We start from the raw sequence: 21,879 nt of genomic DNA, 5'->3' as shown, positions 1-21,879 counted from the left end.
CAAGACTGGCCAAGTAACTTCTTCTGTTCATTTATTTATCTAACCATAATTCCAGCTTTTCATATGAGCGCATTTTAGAGGCACGAGGGGTTTGGCTGCGTATTTCTTTGTCTGTGGAGTCCAATTCAATGCTAAAAGCAGAATTCTAAATGAATAAGTAGGAGATGCTTTCTCTTTTTGAAAGTATTTGGTTAACCATTGCATATTTTGGTGTATAAAGTAGTTAAGCTGTCTTAGCTGTGGGGAGAAAATGTATGTCAACAGACATGCCATGTTAGCTGACTAATCCTCAACTGATAGCAGCAAACCTGAAAGTAGACTGAGGGAAGAAAATCTTTTTTTCCAGAGTTATCCATATGAGCTGAGTCTTATACCTGTCAGGGTTTTTTAAAAAACAGACCATTTCCTTAGCTGTGAAATAAGTAAGAGAGATATAGAGAGGAAAAGGAGTGTTGGTGCCTGAAGACTCCTGCTGAGATTGGATGTTGAGGGTAGCTCCCAAAGACCGTCAGGCTTGAGATACAACACTCAACTTGCAGGCTGCGAGTTCTGTTCTGTTTTTTAATGTTTTTAGTCGCAGTTCTTTCTTGTCAAGCAACCTCTTGTGTCTGACCAAGGCTGTGACTAAGATCAGCCAACTTGCTTGGCATGCAGAGCATGTTTTTATTCTTGTTGAAGCTGCTAAGGACACTGAGGAGTAAATGCCAGAAACTTAAGCAAATAGTCCATGTTTTACCAGAACTGTGCCAGATTTTGCAGCTTTGTGCTGGCAGCCTGTGCCCTGTGCTGCCACGGAGGCATTGTGGTTGCTGTACTCCAGTGGGATTTTTCTGACATCCTTCACAAGCGCCCCTGGCTGCTTCATTTCACACATTACCATCACAGTGTGCAACAAGCCCCTTACATTGCTCCTTGCCTTCAAACAAGCAGGAAAGGGTTTTGCTCCACAGTCAATTTTAACTGTGGTTTTGAAATAGGAGAAAATTGAGAAAGATTAAGAAAATTGTGTCACCAACCTACGCTGTTTGTCATGTTTTAAAAGGGAACGAGTCTCACAGATGCCTCGATTGCCAAGTCAGAAACACACCGCTCGGGAGGGTGCAGTTCAGGCAAAATCATGTTGGGAGGAATTGGCTCCACTGTTCCCTTTCTTCTGTCAGTCAAAATTGTCCCCCCAAGCCAGGAAGGGGTATGAAGAAAAATGGTGTAACAGGACCTAATACTGGTCTGGGCTTCTCCCAACTCCCTTTGGCTGCTGGTGCAGCCCAGAGTCCTAGAAATGCCATTCACGGCTGCTGGGGTAAAACAACTCCTGCAGCTGCTGGCCCCATCTGCCCTGTGCCCCAGCACACTGCTGAGCTCCACCAGCATCGTCCACTGCTCTGCAGGTGATCTTGCTGCCAGCAGTGAGCACGGGATCTCTGCAGTGAGATGGCCAGCTCTGCACTTGGCCAGATCCTGCAAGTGAGCAGCCTGGAGCCTCAGGTCTGGAATCGGCTCCCTGAAGCACACAGCACCCACTGCACCTCACGTTTCCCTGGCAGGCTCCTCACATGATGCCCTGCCAGCCCATGGGCAGCCTGGGCACAGGATAAGCATTTATTGAATAACCCCAATGTGTCAGGCACAGACAGCCTCCAGTAGAAGCATTTACAGATTTGAGTGTGTGTGTGTGTGTGCTGCTTTTCCCGTGCAAGGGGATGCTGGGGCTGCTCCAAGCTGTCAAACACGTGGCTGATTTCTGGAAATGTCAGCACATGTAGGGCGTTTTCTTTTGGGGGAATTGTTGTTGCATGTTCCCTCTTTCCCACAATTCCTCCTTTTTCCCTACAAGCAACTCAAATCTCTGTGGTTCTGCAGTTGAAATTTGCCATGGCTCTTAGAATTCCTTGGGATGCAGAGAAGCAGGTTTCTGAGCAGCTGACAGGCTTTCTCCACAGCGCTAACCACTGCTCTCAGCAGGGAACACAGAAATAGATCCATATTGTAGCTTCTAAAGATGAATCAATAACAAAATTCCAAACACAACAATCCTGGAGTTTAGGGAACTCAAGATTTAGACTCCCATTTTGTTGCAAGTCCTGAATCTTAATTAGGCCAAGATTGAAAGAGATAAAACCATGAGCTGAGGGGTTTGACCCTCAGATGAGGGGAGATGCCAGTCAAGAACAAGAGTTGGGGGCTGAGACCTTTCATGCTCCATGGCATTGCACCATAATGCAAAGCTTGCCAAATCTTGTTGTTGCTAGAGGCATTTTAGGTGAAATATCATGGAATCACAGAATGCCTTAGGTTGGAAGGGGACCTCAGAGATCATTTACTCCATCCTCCCCACCGCGGGCAGGGACGCCTCTCAACTCGACTTGGCTGCTCAAGGCCTCATCCAGCCTGGCCTTGAACACCCCCAGGAGGAGGCATCCACAACCTCCCTGGGCACTCTATTCCAGAGTCTCACCACCTTCATACTGAAGAACTTCTTCTTAAGACCCAGTCTAAACCTGCTCTCCCTCATTCCCCTTTGTCCTGTCTCTAGACACCCTTATGAAAAGTACCTCTGCAGCCTTCTTGTAGGATCCCTCTAGGGATTGGAAGGCATCTCTAAGGTCCTCCTGGAGTCTTCTCCAGGCTGAGCAAGCCCAGCTCCCTCAGCCTATCCTTGTAACAGCGTTGTTCCAGCCCTTGCATCCTCTTTGTGGTCCTTCTCTGGACTCACTCCAACAGCTCTGTGCCCTTCTTATGATGGGGCCACCAGAACTGGACAGAGTATGGGAGGTGGAGTCTCACAAGAGCAGAATAAATACGTATGAGTGGAGGATCAATCCCATATGGCATGTGTGTTAAAATAAAAACATGCATGCATTCAAGGCTGTATTTGCTGAATTCCACACCAAAGTAGTTGTGTTGGTTGGGTTGGGGTTTTATTCTGTTGTTGGTTTTTTGTTTTGTTTTGTTGGCTTTTTGTTTTTTATTGGGAAAATTGTTAGATTTGATGGCGGTCTGTAATTAGTAGTTTGCCAGCAATAATTACAGGGCTGTGCTCCAGAATAAATGATGTAGCATTCCTGTGCATATAATATGGTATACCACAAAATAGGAGTTGGAAAATGGCAGCGTTGCTGGATCATCATATATCTGACATGTCGAAGGGGTTTTTTTGCTTGTGATAGTTTATGAAAAATAGTAAGTGTGGTGCACTGTGAACCAAAAGGCTTTCTTTGTTAAATTAACCACAACTGCAACCACAAATTATGGCTTCACAAACTATAGATTTAAGACCAGCTTTTCATAAATAGAGCTTCTTTGTGTTTTAACAAAACACACATGAAAGAATGGAGCTGTACAATGGTGCCAAAGTAGCACTTTCAAAATCATCAGCCCATTCAAGCCTTTGGAATACAATCATAATATTTGTTTAAAGTTTCATATCCAGAAAGGGAATTCACAGAAATCCCATATGCTTAACACAGTTCTGATAGCCTTTCTGTGTGCCCTAATGAAATAATATCAAGATAGCAACCTTGAAAAGCTAGGTTTGGGTTCATTTGGAAGTTTGTATACGTTTGAAAGTTTCATTTACCTCAGTGAATAATTGGTCACTAAGTGAAGGTTCTGCAAAATGAAACACAACAGAAAACTCTTCAAGTGGATTTTTAATGCTCTACAGTCCACACGTCCAAAGGAGCCAAATCTTTCAAAGCAGAAGGAGTTAATAGCAGTTCTACCAAAGGTGGATTTGCCCCAGAAGGGTTTTCTGCAGGACTGGATGATTGTTGTAGATTTCTCCCAAGTTTTAAAATATCCTACAGATCATTCTTGTGATCATCCCAGTTTTGAAAGGCAGCAGCAAAGTGAGGAGGGCCATGTGTTAACATCCTGGTTTAGCAATATGTATTCCCACATGCTAAGCTCTTGTACAAATGCAGTTTTTATTGCTGTTGACTTCAAACAAAGATGCTTTGACATCTAAAGTTGTATATGTTACAGATGCAATGCCTAACCATACTCATGCTGTATGTTTTAGGATGAGCTGGCTGTGGTCCCAATTATACAATCCAGTATAAACACTTCTAGGATACAGGGCCCCATACAGGGAGTCACTTGTCTTTGTTGTGCTGTGTAGTACTGCTCTGTAACATCTTGCTGTGTCTGGTATTTTGTATTCCAGTTCATTTGCACGCTGCTGCTTAACACAATATATAAATAACACATAGGAGCAGGCAACATCACTTGCCTTCTGACTCTGAACGTGGAACAAGTATCGAGAACGTATCACTTAGTCGCTCCCAAACCCACCACTGAGTGTCGTCTGCCCAGGGCAGCAGGCTCTCCCTTGCTTTCCCTTTCTGTATCTTCTCATAAGAAGGACACAGAGCTGTTGGAGTGAGATCAGAGGTGACCACGAAAAAGATCCAAGGGCTGGAACACCTCTGCTATGAGAAGAGGCTGAGGGAGCTGGGGTTGTTCAGCCTGGAGAAGAGAAGACTCCGGGGGGGACCTTAGCTGCCTTCCAATACTTGAAGGACCTTACAGGAAGGCTGGAGAGGGACCTTTCATAAGGGTGTCTAGTGACATGACAGTGAGGAATGGTTTGAAGCTGAGTCTCAGAGAGTAGGTTTAGACTGGATCTTAGGAAGAAGTTCTTCAGTATGAGGGTGGTGGAACTCTGGAACAGGGTGCCCAGGGAGGTTGTGGATGCCTCCTCCCTGGGGATGTCTAAGGCCAGGCTGGATGAGGCCTTGAGCAACTGAGTCGACTTGAGAGGTGTCCCTGCCCATGATGGGGAGGTTGGAGTAGATGATCCCTGAGGTCCCTTCCAACCTGAGCCATTCTATAATTCTATGAATAACAGCAGGAGGGAAGATAATCATCCAGTTAGGAAGCGTTTCTAAGGAAAAAAAAATTATTGGCCAAAATCTTCTGTGCTAAGCAGAGAAACTGCAGTTTAAGGCTTCCTATTTTGAAATGGTGGCTGGTGACTGGCTGGTTCAGCTCTACAGCAATAGGTTGGTTTTCTGGGAAAATTTCTTAGAAAGTAAAACGTTCTTCACTGTCATCAGAAGGAAACCAGAGTTCTGCTTGACTTCTACACGTATCTTTACATAAAGGGACAGCTGTGGCTGTCTTCTTCTGTCTTCATAAAAGCTCCAGGTTTTGTCCTGACTGCTCTGAGCAGCTGGGTGCTTGGGACGGGAGTTACACACCCACTTTCACTGGGGTTCATCCTGTTCACTTTACACTTTCCCCAAAGACAGAAATCCTGCCACTCCTTCCATTTGCATGAAGGACATAGTTGAGCAGGCACTTTTGATGTGTAGAAGCACCCCCTCATCTCTCACCAGCATCCCTTTGGGGCACTGTTTGCAGTGGGGTTTGCCAAGAGGAAGGTCTTGGAGGGCTTACAGGTCCATGGGGAGATGAGGGCCCCCGGGGGGCTGCACCACACTGGTGACCACACTTGGCAGGAGTCCTGAAGACAAGTCTCACCCATCTCCTTGTTTGGATTCTTCAAAGATAAGCAGATTTGCACATGAGGTTTTCACTCCTGTAGCTGGCAATGTGCACAGGAGTTCTTGTAATATTAATTAGCTGTAAATATTTTGCATCTAATTCTGAAAGGTTACTTCAAAGAAACATTTATTCATATCACTTGGGATCTTTTCTTCTGTTGAAATGCACGTTCATGAGTGAAGTGCTGCAATTACAAGGATGTTTAGAGAATCACAAAGGTATTTATTCTTGTCCTGGCTAGTTTATAGTAGGAAAAATTGCAAGTGGAAAGGCTAAGAAAATGTATTCTAAAAACAAATGTGTAATTGTTTTGTTGAGAGTTAGAGTCAACAGTGTTTATTCATGAGGCTTAGCTGCCCCAGGCGAGAGCAATCAGACTGGAGGTACCACCTCCTGTATCCTTGTTCTCTTTAATTGGAGCCATAGCCTTGGATGCCCCGAGGCACAGGGCCGTCTCTAACTGTATTCTGTTCGGTTTATGAACATCTGAAAGCACAGTGGAAAAAAACATTCTTTTGTTTAGACAGTTTCAGGCTTCCCCTCCCTTTTCTGTTCAGCAAGTGAAAGCTGTGTGTCAAAATTAAGCTCTTGAGCGACTATAGATTTTGCATGTAATACGATACTCCAGTGGCTGAAGAGCTGTACAGCCCGGGAGAGGAGCCCTGCCTCACCAGCAGGCACAGGGATGGAGAGCTGCGGTGCAGCTCCCACGCTGTCCTTGCCCAATGGGGCTCTTGGCAGCAGCTCCAGCAGGTTCAGGTGCCCAGCAGGCAGCCTGACACACCCTGCCACACTGTCCCCCCCATGCTGTCTCATGCTGTGCTCCCTCTCCCAGCACAAGCACTCTTTTAAAGCAAATCAGAACATATTTTAACAGTTTCACTGCAAATGCATTTCTATTTTTAGGCCCTGGTGGGGTACCTGGTACTGCTACCAGCCTAGAGACAGATTCAATAAAAGATTCAATAAAACTTCTCTCCAGCTGCCTCCCAGCAGAAGCCCAGGTGGGGGCACACAGTGCGGGAGGTGGCTGGCATCTCTTTTTGAATCTAGCCCTGAGTTTGTCCAAGCTTTTCCTGAGTGGTTTTCTTACTCTCTCTACTATAAAATCCTGATTTCCTCATGACATCTTTATGCAATACTATGGTTAAGTGCTTTCTCCTCCTATTGTCAGCACTGCCAGTCTCACACTGCTTGAATCTTTTAGCTCAAAAAAAAAAAAAAAAAAAGCAGCATGGTCTTGTTCAGGGTATGAGGAGAGTCCTTCATTCTCCCTCTTCAAGTCCTGGTCTGGTTTGATTAAGTCTTGTCCCGAGGGATAGCTCTCCATGTGGGACAGGTATTGCTGGTGGAGTGGATGGCTGTGGTCCTGCAGCCTTGAGTCAGACCTGAGTGAAAATGATAGCCACAGCCTACCTCATCTCTCTTTGAGCACTCACTCTGCCCCCACACCCTGAAATCCCAGGACCTTCAAGAGATTAGCACAAGCTCAGTATGGAGTCCCTCATGCGGTCTGCTTATGATGTCTGTAAGGTGTTGGTGGTCAGATATCATCTTGAAAATATGAGAAAACAAGAATAAACCCCATCTGAGCTTCACTTTCACATTGCATCAGCCCAGTGCCTGGCCACACTGCTCCAAGAGGAAAGTTCAATCAAGTAACACTCAATGGTGTCATCTTGGTTTGCACATTCAAGGGCTGAACTGTGAATGCTAAATAAACATCTGAGATTGCACTGCTTACCCATCCCTGCCGTTCTCGAAGGGTGTTAAGTGGTTTCCTCTGACACTGATACTACTTCAGGTTTCTTCTGTCCTGCTTTAAGACAGCTTTGTCCTCATTGTGTCTGGCTGTAGTAGGAGATAAGGAAGGAAGGAAAGGAAAGGACAATGTGACAAGTGAGTCCTTGGCTCCAGACACACCTGTCCTTCACTCCCAGTGACTTGCTACTGGTTCATCGTCTTCTGCAGGTCCATTTGAGCTCTTCAGAGCCCTTCCAGGGCAATGGCCTTTCATCTGCCACATCTTCTTAACACAAGTTTACTGAGTGGCTACCAGATAGCCTGGATTTTTTAGGCTGTCATTCCAGTCATATCTTCACTGCAGCAAACATCAAGGCTTTAAAAGGCACCTATTTATGCAGTTACTTCCTGCAACTAGCAAGGCTTAAGAGCCATCCCTGAGTGATACCGGTTCTAATAAGAAGTATGTCATAGCTCTAGAGACTTTATCTAAATATTCACATGCTTTCTCGTGTGCAGTTTTCAGATTTCAGTTATTAAACTTCCGGTCTTCTTGGGAAAAGACCTCCCCTTCCATCCCATTTCATTGCCCCTGATCCAAGGTTGGACCATCTAGAGGATGGCAGGAGAGTTGCTGCCACTTTGCCTTGATGAATGACTAATTCCTGCTCGAATCCACAAGAGTTTGCCATTCACTGGGGACAGCAGGCTCCTTGGCTTCCTTGCCAAGAATATTTGTTTATATGCAGCAAGCCCTTTCTCCAATGTTGTCTTTGCAAAACATGGAGGAGTGAGCCTTTTGATGTTTGTATTTACAGTGTTTTCACATCTGGATGTTGTTTGTGACACAGGCTCTTCTCCTTTTTCTATCCCTGTCTCTTCCTGTAAAATTCATTTTGAACATACAAGCTCATGTGGCTTTAATGTGTAGTAGCCAGCCAATGTATTTAGCAGGCCTGTAGTAGGCCTATAAAGAGGTACCTTGGGTCACGCTGTGCGCTCTTGTAAATTTATCCCAAATTAACCCTGATTGGCATCCAGCTCCCCTGCTGTAAAGATACAGATGTGTGCACACTCCAACATCTGCTGTTTCATGAGGAGCTGTGCCATAAATCCACAAACCCCAGTGACCTGGAGTCTGGGCTTGAGAGTTTGGAGAAGATTTTGCTCCTGTGCTCCACAGTGAGGAGAGCTCGCCAGGGATAAGTACTTGCAGGAAGTGGGTGCAGTGCTGCTGGAGGGAGGGGGCAGCTCCATCCTTGCATTTTCAGATGAAAATCCTGTTGGTGTTGCAAGAGGGTGTTCTTCTCCCTCAACAACACCAAGATATGGCCTCTGGTGTAAATCCTTGTGGCTCCCCACTTCATGCAAGTGGTTTGAATATCCTCACCCGACAGGTTTCTTTGGGGCTTGTATTATTTCAGCTTCATCTTCTAAAATGCAAACTTGGGCATGGTGGAGCAGGCTCCTTCAGCTGTCTTTACTTGCAAAAGAAAGCAGGGGAAGGAGATCAGTCAGAGCAGCCAGAGCGTCGCTGCAGTCCTGCAGTCAGCCAGGATGCAAGAGGAAAAACATACCCATCAATTTCTAAATGTCAGCAGAGATCTCCTGGAAATTATTTATTGTGTCTGCTGTCATCTTTAATGATTTAACAATATACTAATAATCATAATATATTAACTTTGTGTAGTGATATACCAATCAATATAAAATAATGAACACATCTAATGGATTTAATAGTATACAGATGTTTACTGCCTTTCTCCCTGAAGATTTTCAGATAATTTCTCAAGGCCAGCTGGAAACTGCTCTCAGGCTGTTCTGTTCCTGTACCCAAGAGGCAGTCACAGCACTGGGGCTAGGTGTAGACACCCTGAAGGCTGCGGAGCAGCTGTGCAAGTGCAAGCAGTGCAGAACGGGGTGCTCGCTGCATGGCGAGTGCACGGCGGGGCTGCTGGCCGGGGCGGGGCCAGCAAGGGGCTCTCCCTGTCCCCATGAATCAGGCTGACTGCAGCAGGCACTAACCAGGCGTGTCAGGCAGTGTGGATCCTCGGGCCCCGTGGCCATTGATTAGCCATTTATTAAAGCACCTATGAATCACTGCAATATAATTATATGTTAAATATACCTACTAACAACTGTTTTGCAATGTGAAGGTTAATCACAATTAAACATTTCCTTTGCTTTTCTCCTCTCCCTCTGCCCACATCCAAATCCCCTGAGGGTCTGAATGCATCTGAGAGACACAGGAGGCTGCCACTAGCATGGAAAATAGAGGAAAAGGAGTCCAACCTCAGCCTGTCAAAGGAGCGGGGTGGGGAAGGACATGTGCACACACATACAGACCACATGTACACACGCACACATGTCCGTGTGTTCAGAGGGCACTGACACACCCCACGCACCCTCTGACACACACTGTGCACACACCGTGCAGAGACCACACACCCTGCACACACACGCTGCTACCGTGAACACCCAACACCGCCTGTGCACAGACACAGGGCCCACATCCACACAACCCACACACATGCGTGTGCACACCATGTGTGTGCACAACAGAGACACCTTGGCACAGGCTGTGCATATGCAGATGCTGTGCACCACACAGGCCATGTGCACACGCGCTGGAGACACCAACCACAGGCACAGTGACTGTTCCCACAGACACAGCCCATGCACAGACTGCACACAGACACCACACATACCACACAACTTGTACATAGACAGGGTGCACACACAGACTGCACACACATGGATTGCACAGCCATGCACAGAGCGGACAGACAGAAGGCCACGCACAAACACACCCTGCGTGCATGGCTTTGGGCTGTGCTTGCACAGCTCCTGCACACAGCAACATGGGCACACATACACAAACATGCACGTGCACACATGTGTACAGGCATGCACATACACAAAGGAACACAGACATGCCGCCACATGCACACACATACACATGAACATGTGCACACACATGCACACACATGAACACGGACACACCGGCACATGCACATGTATGCACACACAGACACATGCACAGATGCATGGACACACACAGAGGGACACACATACGCACACACAGACACCGTGCACACACAGAGATGCACGCACACGGACACACGCGCGCGCGCACACGGACACACGGCTGTCTGCCTGCGCGCACCCGTGTGGCGCGCCGCCTCGCGCCCGCTGCCCCGGCGGTGGCGGGTGCGGCGCGTACCCCGGCGGCGGGGCGGGGCAGGCGGGAGCGCGCGGCGCGGCGCGGGGATCCGCGTCTCGAGGCTGGATTGGTCTCGCCTGGCGGCGGGCGGGCGGGCGCGGGGCGGGAGGTGGCGGGCGCGCGGAGCAGTCGCGCCGCGGAGCGCCCAAGGAGCGGCACCGCCGCCGCGGAGCTGAGCGGGCTTCAGCGCGGTTCGTCCTGGTCCATGTTTGGGAATAATGGCTACCGAGGCGTGAACCACAAAAAGAAAGAGAAAAAGAAATCCGCCGCCGGGGGAAGCTGCTAGATGGGGCCGGGCTGGTGCTGCCTGCGGGGCTGAGCTGTACCCCCTTCACCCTCCTCGGATGCCGGCTGGAGCCGCCTGGGTCGCTTGTTTTTTTGCTGTTGGTTGTTTGGGGGTTTTGCCTTTTTTTGGTGTGTTCCTGGGCTTTTCGCTCTCCTCGCGTGTTTTTCGCCCCGCCGCGGCCCCGCGGGTGATGGACCCGTAGCGCCGTCTGCGCGGCGGCTCCGAGGCTGACCGGACGGCGGGGACGCAGCCTGCCGAGGAGAGCGGAGGGGCTGCAAACTTTGAGCCCCGGGTTCGGCCAGGGGGGAGAAAAAAATAGAAACAAGGCGGGGGGGAAAGAGAGTGGGGAAAAGAAAGGAAGGAAAAAGAGGTGCGCTGCCTGCACGCCCCAGAAAGAGCAGAGGAAAAGGAGCGAGCCGCGGAGGACTGCGGCGGGAGGAGGCGGAGGCGCCGCGGCGGGAGCCGGCGGAACCCCCGGAGCAGCTCCGGGCCGGACGCCGCGTTGTGCCGCTGCGGGGGGGCCCTGATCGGCTCTGCGCCGCACCCGCGGGGCCGCCCGGCTTCGCTTTGTGGATTATCCGTCGGGGGCTCGGCTCGCCGGCGGGTCTCGCCATGGTCTACGCGCCCAGGGGTAAGTAGCGGCGGGGCGGGTGGGCGGGCGCGCGCCCGCCGGGCCGGGGACCCTCCACAACCCTCGCGGGGATGCCCCTCCCCGACCCCCGGTTCTCGGCCGAGAAGTGCTTTTCAGCCTGGCCGCGGGAACCGGGGAGTTCGGCGGCTTTGCGGTCAGACGGGAGAAGGAAATCGCCGTGCTTTCCGCCCGGTGCGGTGGTTGTGTGCGTGCGGTTTTTCAATGTGTTTCTTCTTAGTCTCTCTCTTTTTTTTTTTTTTTTTTTTTTTTGGTGTGTGCCTTTTCGGTGCAGTCGAAAAGGTGGTTTGATTTTTCCGGCCGCGCGGTTTAGTCGCTGCTGGGCCCCCCTTCCCAGCCCCATTTGCTTTTCAGGGGGTGGTTGTGTCCCTTTTTGCCGAGTGGGTGTTGGGATGCAGCGGGGCGAAGCGCGGAGAGGCAGGGACCGGTCGTTGCCCGTTCCCGGAGACGAACCAAGGAGCTCTCTGTACAGGATTGTGGATAAGGGGTTTATGGGAGACTGGGTGTGTTTAAATGAAATAATTAAAAATTTCTTAAAAAGGAGAGATGTAGCAGCGAGGAGCTGCTGGGATGCGATGCGCTCCCGATCTGCTTTTTTTCCACCCCATTTCGCACATTCCTCTAGTGCGTCCGCATCCCTTTTCCCACCCCCAACCCCCCACTTCCAGGAGGGAGGGAAATAAATACTGAATCGCTGCCTTCATCGGGCCGCAGAGAGCAGTCTCCGAGCCGGGGCGGCCCCGGGCTGTCCCCCACCGCGGGTGACCGTGGCGGTCAGAGCCGGCAGCCGCCCGCAGCCCGGCTTTGTAGGCGCGCCCGTGGTCGCCTTCAGCGCTTCGGCTCTGTCGGGTGCGCTCTCGCAGGGCGGGTGCTGGAGCAGGCTGAGGACTGTGTGTCTGGGATCGTTGGCGATTAGAGACGGTGGCAAACTTGAAAATCTGTAGACGGTGGTTAACCCCTTCGGTGCAGGCCAGAGCCCCTCTGCTCACTAAGAATAACAAGTTTTTAAACGGGCTTCGTGGATTTTTAATTTTTTTCCGTGTGTTTTGGCCTGAGCCATAACCCGGCCGCTTCCCTGAGCCTGGCAGCTTGCGCTGGGCAGGCTCGGAGTGCGGGTGGCTGCCCAGACGTTGTTCTACTCCCCGCTCTGCTGCTGTGCCCCTGTGCTTAGACTGAAAGAAAAATTTAATCCAATTAAGAAATTAAACCTTGTGTGTTTAAAACTGACAAATTTTAAAAGGAAAGGGGGGGCGAAGTGGGATTTCCAGGTCACTGGTTAACTAAAGGTGGCTTGGCAAAAGAGCTCAAGAATAAGGCAAGGGCAGAGGGAAGGAAAGGGGGACCTTTTTAAATGGTAAAAGCTTGTACGTCTCTCCAGAATTTAAACTGTTTTTTAGGCTTGTAAAATCTTGAGGTTGTGCATTTATCTCAGGAGGCTGCTCGCTAGCTAATCTTCTCAAGGCATGTCCTGATTTTTTGTAACATTCCAGTATCTAAGGTCCTTTTAACCTAATTTTGTAACAAAGATAATTTCTTGTTATGTAAGTTACTGTTCTGAATGATTGCTTTGGGTCTCAGAGATCGTCCTTAACTGGTCTCCCCTGTGCCACAGGATCTGGAATTATTTACTTCGTTGTCAATTCTTGAAGGAAACCCTCGCTCAACTGGAAAAGGCTGCTGAGGTATTACAGGAGAATAGTCTTGCCATTCTTCTTCCTAGAGAGTTAAATCTCTGGTTGTCCCTGATGAGAATTTACTTCAGAGGTTTATGTTTATGTATAAATCCGATTTTCCCCGCATACAGACTTACAAGGACGAGCTGCTTGATTTATACACACAGCATTAACTTCCTACAAGTGGCAGACTTCTAATGCTCTCTTCAAGAATTCTCTTCTTTGCTGACAACAGTTCCCTAAAACCACCCTGTGCCAAAGCCAAAAGGCACTAGCCTAAGCTGCCTGATTCTCTTTTTACAGGGAGGATTAATGCTGTAGAACAAGGAGAAGGCAGTGTTGTGTTGAGTTGGACACTGTGAGTGTACAGAGTGATGGTTTTAATTTTATTTGGAAGATGGGTTATTCTGAATGAAACCTTAAGCCTTGTTTATCAGAGCAGGGCAGTCTGTTCTCAAAGAAATGAAGGAGCAAATTAGATCCTGGTGTTACTCTATCAGGATATGCAATCATCTGTTGGACCTTATGGCCTGTGCTGGATGAACCAAAGAGCAGTGTCATGGGTAGCTCTGGTATTTTTAAGTTAGAAAAGGGATTGCAGTAAGCTTCGGAATCCAGTCACAAACTACAGATATGTAGCAGTACTTGATATTTATTTTGCAAGAATGTTGCAATTTGAAGTGTTAACTTTCTGTAAGGGGTGCAAATATTAGTGTATGCTGCTGTTATTTTTTAAACTAAGAACTGCTCGGTTGTTTCATGGTGGTGTGTTGACAGAAGTGGTGATGAAAAGGGCTGCGTTCCTCAGTGAGCCAGTCTGTGCTGTATGCTACTTCTGGAAAGCACAGATGTCTATGGCATTTTCTGCCTTAAATCTTTTCTTTCTGTTGTTTTGTTGGTTTTGGTTTGTTGTTGTTCTTTTTTTTTTTTTTTTTTTCTCCTTTGACTTCCCAGCATCCTTGTGTTGAGTGACCCATAATAACTAGGGATTGTGGTGTCTGGGTATGTTTGAATATGAAGCAGTCTTTTTAAAGCCCTTACAGAAAATGCAGTCAAGTAAAATCACTTGTATCATCAGAATAGGAAATGTAAGCTGGTTAATTTTAATGACTTTATGAATTTTCAAGATCTGAAGTCAGGCAGGTACAAGAATATGTTGCTCTTCCCTTAACAGCATGTTTGAGCAGGATTGGCATTCTGCATCAGAAATGGAAATTTTTGGGTTTCTTGCAGTCTTTTATCCTTCTGAATAAGGATGGTAATTCTAAACTAGGTAAAGAAACATATGGTTTTACCAGAAATTATTTCCTAGACTGATCAATTACTAGGAGATGTAATGAGAAATATACTCCTTAGGGAGAGGGAAAGAGGGGTTGCCATTACATAATATCCCTTGAGAGAATTTCTGTATCGCATAATGAGGTTGGTGATGGAGCATTTGGGGAAAATGCCTATGGATAGGAATTTGTTCCTCAGATTTCCATAAGCAAAACATTTTACTGAAAAATAGGCTTGTTAAAAGTGGTGCAGATACGTTAGTAGGTGAGTGCTTTGCCTCTATACACATTTCTTTTGTTCTCATAACTACTGTGTGATTAGGTACTGTAAGATTAAAACGTTCACAAAATGAGAGATGCTAGTGAATAATTTCCTTATTTAATGGCAAGGGTAAGCCATTAAGGGCTTAGTTCTGTTCTAGCCTTCATTACATTATTTCTGTTTATCTGTTGAAAATAAGTCTTAAGGAAAAGGAAATCTCTGGCCTTAGCGGTGTAAACACAAATGACCTGATTGGGATGCTGGTGTAAATGAAAGGTATAGAAACGTCTAATACCTGATGCTGTGGATTCAGTAACACTCAGAGTCCTCCCTTATAAGATCCTAAGGATCACCTAGGAGCTGACTTTCAGATGGAGAGGAAAGCGCTTGTTACAAGTGACTTAAATACAGCCTTACATTTTTAGCAGCAGTTGCCTTAAACAGGAGGATAATGCATTTCCACTCACCTGCCCTTCAGCTCTTTTCAGGCTCTGTTATCCTCCAGGAACCCACCGCCGAGCCGCACGGGCTCCGAGGTGTGAAAGCCAACAGAGGAAAGAGGTGAACAATCTTAACACCTCTGTCACTGTTGGGGAATTTGCTTCATTTGAGTTGCTCATTTTAAATCTGAGTGCTGGTGGTTCTAGCCATTTTTCAAATGGCTTGTCCAGCTTTTGTCCCTCGAGTTACAGATGTGTTCCAGCTTTGTGGGTTTCTCTGAAAATGGCCTTTAGGCAGATGCCAGCAGCCGAGGTGACGCAGTGACCCCTGATGGTGGCTCTGGTAATCGAGGCAGGTTTGCAGAGCTCTGGTTTTAGGAAGTTAAAGGTGCAATGCCTGATTTCAAGTCCCGGCCCCTGTTCAGCCATGTCATTGAGGAGATTTTTGTAGTATTCTGTGTGCCACCGTGTGGCTGCCGGCGCTCACTGCAGGGGCTCGGGAGCGCCTGGGCTTCCTAGGACGGTCCCGCTTGTAGTGTCTTCTTGATGGGTTTGCTATGTGTCTCGGGTTTGCTTTGTGTCCCGTTATCTGTTCTGAGTCACCTGGTCATTGGAAATGCAAGCTAGAGTGGTGGCCACTCGCTGCTGGACCAGTGTGTTGCTTCCAGAGTTTGAGACAGCGCTTGGCTTTCCAAAAAGGTGGGAAATGGTGCTGGATAAAAAAGCACTGAGAGTTTGCATAAAGGACTTAGTGATGTTGCTGTGCTCTGTACAAAAGGTCACCATCAATGAAACTGAAAATATATATGGCTGATGCTGGTGGAAGGGCTTGATTGCAGGTGGTGACACTGAAGTGGCAGTCTTCCCTGCTGCCCTGTCCAGAGTTTTGCAGGTAGTGCCCCCCGCTTTGACCATCTCACAGGCATGATTTAGTATGAGAGCAGCTCTTAAGGTAGCTAATTTCATTTTAAACTGAAATGGCAAACTGTGATAGTTGGTTCTTGTACTCTTAAACTAGCATAGTGCTACTAACATGGATATAGAAAAATAGGTTCTCCAAAACATCCATTTGTAGCTTACATGGCTGCTTGGAAAAAGTTCAAAAGAAATACACTGTTTGCTCTCTAATACTATAAAAATAAACCTTACTTTTAATGGTGGGTAGTAGAAGAGTTAGATGAAGTTTACATGAAGAGAGCATTTCAAGGTGGCTGTTTGTGTTGTTACCAAAGGTATTTCTAGCTTGCGTAAAGAATTTACAGAAGGAGGTTTTTTTTTCTTTAACTTAATATATTTTTAATCTTGGCAGTACTCAGCCTAGCCAGTGTTCTTGTGGAGAAATTGTTAAACTGCTGTGAAAGTGGCTACAAAGTTTCTAACACTGAGGAAAAGCAAGCTGGGTGCCTTGTCTGCTCTAATGCTTAAGGGGAGGTAGGGTAAAAACAAATCTATGTGTGGATACTGTTTCTGCAGTGGATACTGTTTCTGCAGTAACTCCTATACCAAAGGAGAGTCAGGGACATAATGGGCATAAATCTTGGTTGGTTGGGTTTTTTTTTTACCCCAAGGAATAAGCAACAATAAAAAGCATTTAGGCTGTTAAGATACCTGCAAGTAGATCCTTACTGCAAAGCTATAGAGTTGTAGTATAGACTGCCTTCAAAATGGTTGGAAATCCATCATAACTATCTCTTTACCACATACCTTCCATCTCCCTGGATGATTGGCTCTCTAGCAAAGCCTTCCATAGAGGGTGTACTGTAATCCTTTTATGTTACTTCTTCAGTGCAGATTACGCAGCAAGAAATAATTAGGAGATTAATTTTCACCTGTCACTGCCAATAATAGATAACCTTGATACAGTGACAGGGCTTGGAATTTGGGGGAGCGGAAAAGTGTTTAACCCTGTCGTGATTGCTGCAGGAACCAGGCAGAAAATGGTTGCCAGAACATGACCTCCCTGCTCGCTGTCACAGAAAGGGAGAGACGTGTTAGGCTTTCAGCTGCCTTGTCTCCCGCGAAGGCTTTGCCTTCATCCGCCAGCGTGGGCTGTAAAATTCGCTCTGTGCCGCAACGGTGCCACACGTGCCTCGTGCTAATCAGCCTGGAGCAGGCGTCGGAGACCTTTGTAGCCCTCGTCTTTTAATTCAAATGCAGTTCTGTTGCTTTTCATGATTTCAATTCCCAATCTGACTGGTATTCCTAGTCTGCTAGGGAAAGGAGCAAACTAATGAAGATGGCTTCATTAGGCAGAGCACAATTTAGCCGTTGCTTCTCTCCCAACAAATGCAGCTGAAAAAACATCCCAGAAGTAACTATGCTTAGGGTCTTCAGAGAAAGCAGAGCTGAGGTATTTCTGCTCCCTTTCAAAATTAATTACTTGCTCACATCAGGTGAGCTTGAAAATGCAGGCTGTGCTGTGAGACAGTGAAGGTAAATGGGGGGAGGAAGCCACCTTCCCCTCTGCTTCTTTTTTTTTTCCTTTTGTGCTGAAGTTTAAATCTACAATCTGTTGAAAATGTAATGGGAAACCAGCCTACAGAAAATGCCATTATTCATATCATCCTGAGCTCATTTATTTTATCTGCAATAGTAATGATAAGACAGACTGCTTGGCAATGCTGATAAGCTGAGAAATATCTTAGAGCTATTTGTAAAAGTTAAAGCAGATCTTGGTACTGAGAGATAGGGAAACTGATGAGCCTTTGGGCAATCTGCAGAGCTGAAAGCTAATAAAGATTTTAATAGGAAGGCCTCATTAGGATTAGGAAGAAGATCTGTTATCTGGGATTTACACAACACAAACAGTGGGGCAACTTTAATTTTTGCTTCTTTTGTTCATTAAATACTATTGCCAAATGTGAATCCTTTTAACTCTGATCTGGATCTCATCTTATGTTCAAGGAGCCATCACCAGCTGTTGGCTGAGCAAAGATGGAAGGGCAGTTTGTGTGGGAATGGATTTGCCACACATGAAGAAAGTCTGAAAGCCATCACATTCAGGGACCAGACACTTTTTGGAGGTGCAGAAGCACACCTTGTTTACAGATGCCTGTGAGGAAGGATTCGCAGTATTGTCAAGCAAGACTTCTAACCTTGGGTCCTGAATAACATCTTTAGAAATTAATGAACATATTGCAGTTGTGCTGGTCCTCTTGATGGTGAGACTGAACTACTCTTACTGAATAACTGGTTCACCCAATTCAGCCCAATAGGATGGTAATTCCCACTCCCACAGTGGTGGTTTTTTATTAGTTGTGATCACCACATGGATGAACTACTCTGGTAGAGGAACTGTCTCCATTGCCACTGGAGTTGGTATGGTAGGAGGGTGTGCCATAAGTGACCTGATTGAGTGGTTTGTTAGTTACACAACAGGACTGATTTTAGCATCATATATGTTCTCAGAGGTGTGATGTACATGATGTACAAAATGTTCACTTTCTGAGGCCTCTTCTTGTATACAAAGAGCTCAGCACCTTTGTTCCTTGTACTTAGCACAGCATGTAAGATGCATGTAAGCTGCTGAGAGAGCATTAGTTTAACCAGGGTTACAGATGTATTTAATATTCTTTTCTCAAGGACTGTCCAGACTTTCTTTGTGGTTGAACAGAATTGTAAAGCAGGAGCAGAAGCCATGCTGGAACATTCTTTGGTTTGTTCTTGAGGTCTAAGCCATATTGTAACCTGATTCTTCTAGCCAACAGTTTAAGCTATTTTTACATGCAGTCTATGAGATCTAGATGAACCTCTAATGCAGATGAAGCGATTTGTTAGGTGATATCAATGCTGGCTGTGAAATGCCACTTGTGTGGACTACACCTGTGTTTGGGAACTGTCTGGTTTCTTCCCTGTGTGGAGCATGCATGAGCAGAGGGGTTTCAGCTTCTTCCCCATTTTCATGGCACAGACCAACTCCTCTCCCTCTGGATCAAATAACCCTACTGGTAACTACAGTAACACTGCTTCCATGGAAGCGTAATACTTGGAAAGTATGTTCTTGTATTTTCAGTTGCCCTTAATACAATGTAGCAGCCAAAACCCAAATGGAGCACAGAGAAGTCTGTTCCAGACTGTAGTCTGGGATCTGCTGGTGGTTTCATAGGGCCTAGAGTGGACAGAGTAATGATAGATTTAACTCCAAGTATTCCATCTTCCATGTTCTTACGGAACTTACTCAGAGCAGCTGCAGCTGTAGTCCCATCCTGTGTGCCTTCATGAGTGTGGAGAGAGAGGGGCAGGACTGGGAGGAGAGTACCCTGGACCTACTGCTCAGGACAAAAATCAATCTCACTGTGGGCTGGCGCAGTTCATTGCAGCTTGTTCCTAACAAGTCACAGTTTATGTCAGCAAGCCAGCGTCTCCTCCAAAAGCACTAGCGCTGTTTGCACGTAGCATGCTGCTCCAGCAAGGCTGCCATTTGAGAAGTTTCTAATATTTATGTTTGATATGAATGAAACTTTTTGTTTTGTCTGTAGAACGCAACGGAACTGGAGCTGACTCGTATCAGGAGTGCCTTGATAACAAGCAAGGTATGAGATCAAGTCTCTCCAACATGGGCACTTGGGACTGATTTAGCTTGGTTTCTTGCAGCTGAATTGGTTGCTGTCTCTGTCTCTCACACTCTCTCTGTCTCCTTTTTTCTTTTCTTTTTTTTTTTTCTCTTTCCCACTGTCTCCAAGCCAATTCACTGTTAACAGTTCCATGTCAGCTAACCTGTTAGCTCAGGGTCTCATTACACATTTGTGATAAGGCTTGTTTCTAGCACCCCAAGCCCTCTGTTACTAAGGAAAGAAGTGGGAAGGTTGTAAAACAGAAGTAGCAAGTGCACTTGCTTGCAGCTGCCTTCTTCCTTGAGGTGTAGTTGCACAGCCAAGCAGAAAAATATTAAACTAGAAGCTGAGTTAAGGGAAGGTAGGTGCCAGGCTGGGTTACTTAACTGCCAGACATCCTGTGATCATTTGTGTGCTGACACGCTGACTCAGACTTGTCCATCCTGTTGTCTTCTCCCGTGGCAAAGTTGATAAGAACTGGAAAAGTCTCTTGTGACTTATGAGGGAGTGATGATGGTGAGGGAAGAGCCTGTTACCCTTTTACTGTAAACATGGAAAGAAGAGCCACATCAGAGATGAACATTTTTAAAGTATCTCAGAAACAGGACCCAAAGGCAAGGAGGTTTTGTTGTTGTTGTTTTGTTGTTGTTTTTTTTTTAATTTAGAAAAGGGCTTGGTGTGTTACGTTCTCTTCAGGTGTCCTCTCTTGAGGACTGCAAGCAGAAGTGCTTCTCCCATCACTGCAGCCATGTAGTGAGCATCAAACCTTCTGGTAATCAGAAATCCAGAATTTCATTTGTTATAAGCTACAACAAAGAGATAGAGGAAAGGAAATGCCTATCCTAACCAGGTCACAGGCATCAGTTACATGTCAGCTTTTTACCCTGCTGTTGACCCAGATCTGTGCCAGTAGCTAAAGTGATCATCGGTTCTGACCCTTCTTGCATCCTTTTCTAAAGCAGTACCAAGGAGAACAAAAGAACCGTCCCAATTTTGGTGCTTGGTTGGGTTTAATTTTCCACTGGTGTCTCTGCTTTCAGTATCCATCAATCAGTGTTCTATGTGCTTCAAGTCAAAGCTACCATGCAGTGCATCCTCCTGCTGTTGTCGGGGTTTGGGTGGGGCTAATTTTTCTTTTGTTTTGTTTCTCTTCTCTCAAAAAAAAAAAAGTACATTGTCTCTCTGGTGACCTTTATGCTCATCTTAAAGTATTTTTCTCTACTGATTGTAGTAAATACCTAATCATTACTAAGCTTTCATTTCAGAAGTTGCAACTGGAAGACTAATGTGGAATGACTGTAACCAATAATGGCTTTTTAATTAGATTAAGTTTAAAAGTCTGCTAGAGCAGTGTAATTCAGGATACTCCATTGACAGATTGATAGTCTGTGCTTAGGGAGAACAGGTTTTTCCAGCAACATTTTTCTGGCTATCTGAGGGGTTTGTTCCATTTGACATTTTAAAGAAGGCAACTAAGTTTCAGATTTTAAAATACTGAATGTGGTAATTTTTGGAAAGCCGTTGCAGTCCATTTGATGTGCCAGTTACCCAGGATTATCTGACAGGTGGTGTTAAACAGCATTATATCCATTACTTTAATTTCTCTCTCAGTACCCCAGGTTTTTCCTGTAGTAGGTTGTTGTTTTGGTTTGGGTTTGGGTTGGTTTTTTTTCTTTTTGTGGGTTTCTTTGACTTCATTACTAACATGAACAAGCTCCTTTGGATAGTTTGCCACGTCTGCGCTACATCATCACGTTTAAAGCAACAACTTTTTAGGAATGCAGAGGTTTAAAGGTAAAGGTATACACAGTAACTTTTAGTCAGTCCCTTACTGTCCAATCCACATGACATTTTGGGAGGATGCAGTAGAGCTGAATCCCCCATTTGCAACAATTTGCAGAATATAAAATATATGGCTGGCAGTGGACCTGTAATTCTGGTTGCTTTCTGTTGCGTTCAAAACAAAACTCCACCAATGGCGCCAAGTAGCAGCGGCTCTTCAAAAGTATTAAATCTTCGAGCTATGTGAATTGCAATTGCCATGGCTTCTTTTTATAACAGCATGCTTGTCTCCTAGAAATTATGCTATAATGAGGTTTGGTTTATATATTTTAGCCCTTTCCTCATTAAAGTGCTATCTCACGGAAGAAGCGCTTTGTGTCTTGAAATACTGCATGGTTAAAATGAAGGCAGGTTTATAAGGATTTAATGTACTTGGGAGCCAAGGTTTTGCAGCTTTATGGCAAAGATGTTTTAACAAAGGGC

At 46.2% G+C, this 21,879-nt stretch overlaps 1 protein-coding gene across 1 annotated transcript in view; it reads left to right on the top strand.

Moving 5' to 3' along the window:
* Positions 1–21,879, top strand: part of FBRSL1 (fibrosin like 1) — a 546,528-nt gene that overhangs the window by 429,117 nt on the left and 95,532 nt on the right. Inside the window, exon 6 of the mRNA XM_054392510.1 lies at positions 19,540–19,593. Within this exon, the coding sequence (XP_054248485.1) occupies positions 19,540–19,593 (54 nt within the window). The remainder of the gene's footprint in view (positions 1–19,539; positions 19,594–21,879) is intronic.

Source organism: Indicator indicator, chromosome 26 (assembly GCF_027791375.1).
Source record: "Indicator indicator isolate 239-I01 chromosome 26, UM_Iind_1.1, whole genome shotgun sequence".
In the NCBI taxonomy this organism is placed as follows: Eukaryota; Metazoa; Chordata; class Aves; order Piciformes; family Indicatoridae; genus Indicator; species Indicator indicator.
This window is presented reverse-complemented; position numbering and strand designations above follow the sequence as displayed.